The 8,931-nt window shown below is 33.8% G+C and overlaps 1 protein-coding gene across 4 annotated transcripts; it reads right to left on the reverse strand.

Moving 5' to 3' along the window:
* Positions 1-4,660: 4,660 nt before the first annotated feature.
* Positions 4,661-8,226, reverse strand: LOC120081650 (Thioesterase superfamily protein). Of its 4 annotated transcripts, none has more exons than XM_039036901.2 (4): positions 7,795-8,177; positions 6,823-6,969; positions 5,563-5,617; positions 4,661-4,985 (listed from the first exon to the last, which is right to left on the reverse strand). In XM_039036901.2, exons 1-3 carry the CDS (start codon positions 8,044-8,046, stop codon positions 5,567-5,569), a joined length of 450 nt encoding a protein of 149 aa, XP_038892829.1. In that variant the 5' UTR covers positions 8,047-8,177; the 3' UTR covers positions 4,661-4,985; positions 5,563-5,566. The 4 variants fall into 4 exon arrangements, with proteins under 4 accessions (XP_038892829.1, XP_090173428.1, XP_038892661.1 ...); XM_090317302.1 differs by having other exon boundaries at positions 7,801-8,169; XM_039036733.2 differs by lacking the exon at positions 5,563-5,617 and having other exon boundaries at positions 7,795-8,226.
* Between the last annotated feature and the right edge of the window lie 705 nt (positions 8,227-8,931).

Genomic DNA, 8,931 nt, shown 5'->3' on the forward strand with positions numbered 1-8,931 from the left:
GTAAGTCTCCAGTATCAACGACGTTATATACAGATACTAGTCATCCCGTGGTCCGGTCTTATACAAACTCTTTATATAGGACTCCCCTGCTCGCATGTCTCCACATGAATGGTTAGGATCTACCATGTATAGTAGTTTATCATACTTGTAAACCCCAACAAAGTAAGTCATATCCGTAGTGTCACTAGGATCAGGAATCCCCCCTTAATCCTTATACTACAGACCTATTTAGGTTATCACTTAAGCATGATCCACTTGTATATCTCATATACATGCTTAAGTTTACATACAATAACCATGGAACTTTGTTTATTGGATATGAGTAAATGCCAGAATGAAATAACACTTATTTTATTCATAAACAATGTGTATAATTACAAACAACGAGACTCCGAGAGAATTAGGACATCAATCCCAACAGTTTAAGTGTAAGGAATTAGATCAATGAGAACGAAAGCTACTAGATTGTTAGATTTGTAGACAATTTTAGAGAAGAAATCCAAGAAAAAATGGACCTACAACTAATAAACACTCTACCGGCAATGATTTAGCTTACAAGGTCGAAATCAAATTGGAGAAGAAGAAAAGAGGTAGTAATTTCAAGAGTAATTCATGGGATAATCCTTTTAACCAGTATCAACGAAAGAACATAGAGGGAGGAAGACAAATTCAAGGGGGAAGCAACTCAAAATCCAAAGAAGATCCACCTTCCAAACCAAGTCAAACAACAAAGATCCAAAAAGTGTCAAACAAGAAAGAGGCCCCTAACAACATCAAAGACCCAACCTTGGGAAATGCTTCTGGTGTGGTCAGCAAGGACATTTGTCCAATGAATGCCCCAACGAAGGGCAGTAGTATATGCTAAAGCAGAGGATTCTCAGCAAGAAGAAGAAGAACAACAGTCTGAAGAAGAATTCAATGAAATAGAACCAGATAAAAGGGAACGACTGTCTTGTGTTTACAAAGAATTTTGCTTGCACTAAAAACAGAGAATCACCCACAAAGACACTCTTTGGTTTTGGACAAGGTGCACCATCAATGGGAACATGTGTAACGTGATCATTAACAGCGGAAACAACGAGAATGTTGTATATACTAAGTTAGTGCAAGTTCTTCATCTAAGGCTTGATCCACATCCACAACCCTACAGGGTCACCTGGATTAAGAAAAGCAGAGAGGCCCATAGTTTTACTTGCACCATTCCTTTTTCAATTGGTAACCATTACAAGGATCAAATAATTTGCGATGTTATCGATATGGATGTGTTTCATGTGTTATTAGGTCGTCCATGGCAATATGATGTCAACGTAATCCGTAGGTGTAGAGAAAATACTTATGAATTTACTTGGATGAGTATGAAAATTAAATTTCTTCCTAATAATAACCAATTAGAGAAAATAGAGTCTAAACAAAAAACTAGTTCCAAGAAACAACTTTTCTCTATTATCAATAGTGGACCTATTATCCATAAGGAAGACACTGAAATTTGGACAATAGTAGTAAAGGATTCCTTACACGATGACATTTCTTTGACCGACAATAAGGAGATCCAACGTCTCTTTAAGGAATTCCCAAAACTATTAGTGACTCCTACTACCTTACCTCTATTAAAAGACATCCAACACCATATTGACCTCATTCTCAGATCTATTGTTCGATCGGGATTTACATTGTTAATAAACCTCAAACCCAATCAAAAGAATATTTATAAATCACTGAACTACTACTTATACTACTAGGTAGCACAAGTGGCAAGAACGGGGTCAAACCATAAAGAGGCCAACAATTAAATCTCTCTTAAGCTAAATTTGATTGTGGGAAGCAGGAAAAACAGGAGTTTTGGTTTGTTTGATAGAATGGGAAAATATATGAGAAATTAAATTGCAAGGGATAAATGTAAACATGGATTGGCTTATCTAGTTCTCAGATCAAGATAGACATTCAATGTAATTTCTATCATCGTTTTCTGCCAATTACTTATGCAATCGAATTATGCATGCACAACTACTAGCTCGATTCGACCGGACTAGCTTCAATAGTGGCGGATTACTAGTAAAAATCTAGCCAAGAAAGCATCCTAATTATTAGTTAAGGTAGGAAAGCCAATATCCTAACTAATCAACATGCTTCTAAATTCTATTGGGTTTGATAACAGCCATATAAAACTAAAAACACATGCATTACGATTTAGGATTAAATTGTGTTGATTAATTATCAAGAAAGCCATATTCAATTAACCAATTTTATCTTCAAACCTAGCAATTCATGCATCCTAGAAATAACCATCAAATGCACAATTAACTAATGCTACTTGATTAATTTTAGCTAGACATTCAGGTAAGAACGTGACGTAACTAAAAATTTGTTAGCCATGCATAATTATGCGTGAAAAGTCAACCTCACAATCATGCGTATAGAAGTTAAAGAGGATTCAAAGAACACATAAATTCAGATTGCAAAATACTAATTGAATCACAATCATGCGTATAGATAACTATCCCTATCTGTCACTAGAACTTTAGCATCTATGGAACGACCATGTGGTGTATATGGATGTTTATTAATGATGACAATGATAGACAATGAAGGCCAAGTGATAGACTTCTATCACAGTCTATCACTAATAGATAATGATCGACTACTATCCGTGTCTATCTGTGACAGACAATGATAGTGTTCAATCACTGTCTATTAGTGATAGATAGTAATAAACTACTATTAGTGTCTATCAATATATAAGTTTGTTGATAATTTTCAATAGATAATAAGTTTATTGATAGTTTTATTGGTAGTTTTTTGTTGTTTTCTTGTTTTTACAAAGATGTTAATTAGAATGATAATAGTAGATAATGGTTAGTTTTGCCATTGTTTAGGTCAGATTTCAAAACGAGTACACATCCACACCTTACTCAAATAGTGTTTTATGAAAACCAATTAATGAACAAGAGCAAAAATATAACACTAAGATTTAAATCTCATTTTGGTTCCTAAACTCTTAATTTTATTCTATTTTGGTTTCTAAACTTTTTAAATGATTATTTTAATCTTCAGACTTTTAAAGAGAGACGCACTTCCACTTCAAAATAATAATAATAATAACTACATTTTGGTCCTTGCACATATTTCGACTTAGTTTAAGTCTTAAAGTACATGTTCTAACATGTGTTAACATGGACATGTATTCAAACTATGTACGTAGGTTAAAATAGGGGCTAAATCTGCAAATAGTGCAAAAAAAAGGTATTTGCAAAAAACATGGGACGGTCTAAAAATATTTGCCAAAAATAAGGCAGATTGGCTGTTGTTTTGTGTGTTGCGTATTTCAAGAAATGCAACATAAATGGTCGCTTCTCTTTGAGAGACGCCACAACTTTTGTTGCCTCTTTATGTAAATAGGGTCTAATTTGATCAAAGTTCAAATTGATGAGAAGTTTAAGGTCAAAATTGCTCTTTTTCCCAAAAGTATATAATTTCGGCTTTTTTTTTTTCCATGGGTATGCAAAATTCCCCACATCTTCAAACGATCAAAGACCACTGCGGAACATAATTTCCAAACAGAATGAGCCTACGGTGAAGAGAATAATAACATTCTGAAAACTAAACAGCATTTTAGAAAAATCGAAAAATATCAAATTTGAAACCGACCAAAAAAATCTACCAAGAAGAATGAAATTAGTTATAAATTTAAATTTAGAACAAACCAATAAAAAAAGGAGTTTTTTTTTTGTTAACAAATTAAAAATAGACAATTCTATCAAAATCTCGCTATTTATTTCTCGCTTCTCGCTACTCATTTTCGTTCTTGATACTCATTACCTGCTACCCAATTATCATCTACTCTCTAAACATATGACAATGATAACAAAGTAAAAATGAATTACCATTACTAGCTTTGAAGATAGTTTCGATGTGTTTTGAGACGAAATGACCACAAAAAAAAATGATTTGATTAAAAATTACTTTTAGTCCCTAAACTTTTATATAAATAATAATTTAATCCCTAAATTTTGGTTTGTAACGATTTAATCCCTATATTTTTAATTTTATAACAATTTAGTTCCTGAACTTTACTATGTAACAATCTAATAATTGAACTTTAAAATTTGTACCAATTTAGTCCCTCTTGTAGAAACTAAGGTTTAATGAGATTTCATGCATAAATAAATCATTAAACTAATTATAGATTTAACATTTTTACAAAATACAAAGTTTACATCATAAAGTATTAAAAAATTGACATCTAATTTTGATGAATTTTTTTACGTTAGGGACGAAATTGTTACAATGTCGAAAATACTAGGATTAAATTGTTATCTATTAAAGTTTAAGAACTAAATTGTTACAAAATTGAAAGTATAGGAACTAAATCGTTACAAATCAAAATTCAAGGATTAAATTGTTACTTTCATGAAAATTGGACCAAAAGTGTTTTTTTAACTGAAGGAGAAGGAAAGCAAAGAGTTAAAAAGAGAGAGGGAGAGAATTTTTAAAAAAAGCAGGGTATATTTGAATTGTGTAAACATAAATTCATGTTTTTATCCAGCAAAATAAAATGTTTGAAAACTTTACTAACCATTTGAAAACATAAAACAAAATGATAATCAAGTGTCTAATCCATACGTGATAATCCAGTATTGCTATAACTATACCAACTATGCTATTTTCTATAACTTGCATATGTTATACAAGGATAATCAAGTGTATAATCCATACATTTTCCTACTCTTTTCAACATCACACAAGTAGATATATTCAAGACGACTATGCGACTCGAATGAAAACTCAGAATATTGGGGAATATTTAGATGGCTATCAAATTTTCATCTTAGAACCAAAGATTTCTATAGCTTTGCCATTGGCATGTTATAAAGGGTAGAACGAGCTGTGTAGACCAACTTTCCTGTCTTTTGAAGTCTAAACTCTACACCAACTACACTCAAACTTCTTCCACTCCTTAAAACAGAAGCATCTACTACAACCTCTGCCTGCAACAACAATTTTATATACCCAACTCAGAAAAAAAAAAAAAAAAAAGCTAGAAAATAGAATTAGATAAACAAGGAGTCATGGAGAGTTGTGAAGGAATTAAATCAATTGCACAGCTTGGCAATGAAGGACAGTTAACAAGAAATTAAACATTTTGTCTTCTGGTGCAAATTTTGAAAATTGTTTATGTTAAATTAGGCCAAGTGAATCTTCTCGCATTGATTGCTATTTGTCCTCTTCCTAGTTTTAGGGGTCCTTTTCTTTGTATATAGAGAAAAATTTGGGTGTTTCTTTGAATGCACCTATCTTGGTGCATCATAAATATAGTCCAATAAAACGTTGCCATGTGATATTTTTATTTTTTAAAAAAATAATTTTTTTCTAATTTCTTTTTTGTGTGGTAGAGATCGGAAACACAAGAATTAAGTGTAGTCTAAACTGTACTTAATCATTGTTCGTATATATATATATATATAGAGAGAGAGAGAGAGAGCTAATGATAGCTGCAAGAACTTTAAAGAGAGAAATACAGCAATATTTATCTCACAGCATTAATTCCGTCTGAAAAGCTCTTACCTCCTCACTGTGCATTTTTGCCTTTGAGATTTCTATATTCTTTGGAGCAATCCATCTAGATTATAAGAATCATAAAAATTTTTATTTTTCTAATGTGGGATCCGGGCAGAACGAATGATTGAATAAAAATGTATGTAAAGCTGAGATATATCCTCATAAGTAAGCAACTTCAACACTCAACAAAGCTACATTGCATTCAAATCTGCACGACTCTAAATACCAAATTTCAGATAGTATTATACCCACCCACCTAAAGAAATCGATGGTTTTTCATGTGTGCACATGGACTGGATCATAAAACATCTGCTCACCTTCTCCTGAATGCTATACCATCTTTACCGAAGTCTGAATCGAACACTTAATGCAATCAATGATGTATGAGTGGCTTGATCATACCACCTACTTATATTTAATACGTGAAAAGCTTCAATTTTCTATAAGTTCAGTCGATAATGTTACAAGACAAGATCCTTCTTATTCTCATGGTACCAAACTTCTTTGTATCCTAGAACACCCAACCTAAGTCAGTCCCGTTTGTGGTTCTGGTTCTGATGTAGAATGTGGTGGTAATATAATATTGATGCTACACCAAGAAGATTGTAAAGCGTGACAATGTAATTCTTAATCTCTCAAATAGAAAACTCAGGATTTGGATGATGGTACTTCTACTTAATCCTCCTAATAAGGAAAAGGAATGGTACTTTTCCATAAACTATAAGGGCGAGGTTGTTGGAAGCGAGCTAAAATGAGCAAAGCCATGAAAATACCTCATAAAGCATACTTGATCCCCTCCCAATTTATAAAACATTGCCACTGATAGATTCATGCAACTCCCAGCCCAATTTATAAAACATTGACACTGATAGATTCATGCAACCCCCAGCCCATGTATGGTTAAGTAAACAAAAGTTCGAGAATGCAGGGCCCTTGAAAACAATCTCAGGACTCTTAAAGTCTGAGAAATCTAAACATTCAGTTTCTATTATAAATTCCCAGCTTTCTAAACTGAAAAAAACCAAGAAAATCAGCCGAACTAACCAATTCTATTGATTCAATTTGAAGTGGCATATTGATTCATTCCATGTTGTTGGTTCTACTAGTTCATTTCAGTTTTGGTTGGTTCTGTTGGCTTCTTTTGGTTCGGCTCAGTTTTGGTCAATTCGGTGGACAATTTTGTCAACATAACTAACCTACTTGCCAGGCCCCAACTTATAATCACAATTCACAAGGAAGCACAATAGTAACTTAAATTTTACTCACATTTCCTGGAGCGCCAGAGAGAAAAGAAATGCTCAGTTCCCCAATAAATAATTCCTTATCAGGACCCACGACAGTTCTTGCACAAGCAATTGATAAGAACTCAGCAGCCGCAGCAACAAATCCTCCATGTAAAAAGCCATAAATATTCTGAAATTTTACAACAGATATCTTTGTTTAATGTGAATGTAAACAATATTGACGCAAGAGACTCGTAATTGATAGAAGCAGATGATGAGAATTTGAAAAACCGCATTTTCTCAGCAGAAACAGATTGCTATGATGATGAATACTTAGGCCCGTTTGATAACCATTTAGTTTTTGTTTTTGTTTTTTAAAATTAAGCCTATTTCATCCACGTTTTTTACAATGAATTGCATCTTTTTTAATTACAATGGTTGAATTTTTAGCCAAATTCTAAAAACAAAAACAACTTTTTGAAAGCTACTTTTTTTTAGTTCTCAAAATTTGACTTGGTTTTTTAAATTATTGGTGAAAAGTAGATGAAGAAACTTGAAGGTGAAAGCAGTATCTATTGACTTAATTTTAAAAACTCAAAACAAAAAACAAAATAGATACCAAAAACTTTAGTTTTCAAGTTTTCAAATTTCCATAGATACTGTTTAGATTCAAACCAGGAACCACATTATCTCCGCAAGCAAACAGATCACTACGATGACGAATAGCGAATTTTCAAGTTCCCAATTAAATCATTTCAATTCAAATCAGAAACCATATTTTCTCGGCAAACAAAGATGTCAGTATAGTGATGAATAGTGAATTTTTCAAATTCTAATAGATATTGTTTCGATTTAAAATCAAACATCACATTTTCTCGGCTAAAAAATAGTTCACTATATCGATGAATAGAAAAATTTCAAGCTCCATAAGATATTGTTTCGATTCAAATCAGAAAACAAATCTGGAAAGGGAATTAATCAGAAAACAAATCTAGAAGAGGAATTAAGAAAGTACTGATACGGCAGGTTTGACGGTGAGGAGGTAGGTGAGATGGCCTCGTTCGAGGCGGAGCTGCCGGAGATGGCCGCGAGTGATGTCGGAATAGAAGCTCTTGGTGTTACAATCGTCCGGAATTTGGCCGGAGCCGGTCAATCCATTGAGCATTGTTATAGTTCCGTGTAAGTCCTCTTCAGACATATCCTTTATCTGAATCGTCGGCGACTCAAGGATTAACGGAGGAATTGCTGAAGAAGAAGGTTTCGCCATTGTCGTCCCTCTCAACTTCCTATCTACTTTGCCACTCGATTTTCGTACACAATTTTAATGGGGGAAAATAGCATCTTCATTCTCTAAAAAAACTTGAAATTGCCGAAAATAGGGCAAAAATGGGACAAATTAGGGTGTTAAGAATTTTTTTATCACTTTTTTGGAAAAAAAGTCAATTACGACAAATAAGTTGTGAAATATCTATATTATCCTTAAGTGAGAACCCAACTTTTTGGGGATAATTGTACGGATGATCCAATTTTTGGGTCGAAAATGTCAAATGACCTATTTTTAAAAACTAATGTCAATTGACCCTCTGCTTACATCATCACGGGATGAGATTACAAAAATGCCCCTCTAGTCTATACGAGTACGCTCAAACTCAACGGCCGTCCCACTCCGCTCAAAATTTAGGGAAAATTGTACGTGCAAGTGTCGTTCATCTCGCTCTGCAAAACCATCGTCTATCTACTGCTGTAATCGAAATTCTCTATTGCCGTAATCGAAGTTCTCTACTGGGTTAGTGAATTTAATTTTTGTCTTCCATGTTGTGTTGCATCTGTTTAGGTTGGTTTCCTTTGATCGATCGTCACGTTCATAACTGGTTTTGGGGTTTAATTCGTCGCGTCTGTTTTTTATTTTGGGTTTCGATGTGTTCTACATTGGTTGAGGACGAAGAAGATATAGTTAGAGTTAAACAAGTTAGTGGACGAGTTTTGTGAGAGCGAGATGGGATAGAGCGATTCGAGCGAAAGCGAGATGGGCTAGAGCGAGACGAGCGAAAGAGAGATGTGCTAGAGCGAGATGAGTGAAAGCGAGATGGGTGAGAGCAAGATGAGCGAAAGCGAGATGGGCAACAGCGCGATGTGCGAGAGCGAGATTAGT

This window comes from Benincasa hispida, chromosome 1 (genome assembly GCF_027475165.1).
Source record: "Benincasa hispida cultivar pf3 chromosome 1, pf3_genome.v1.1, whole genome shotgun sequence".
In the NCBI taxonomy this organism is placed as follows: Eukaryota; Viridiplantae; Streptophyta; class Magnoliopsida; order Cucurbitales; family Cucurbitaceae; genus Benincasa; species Benincasa hispida.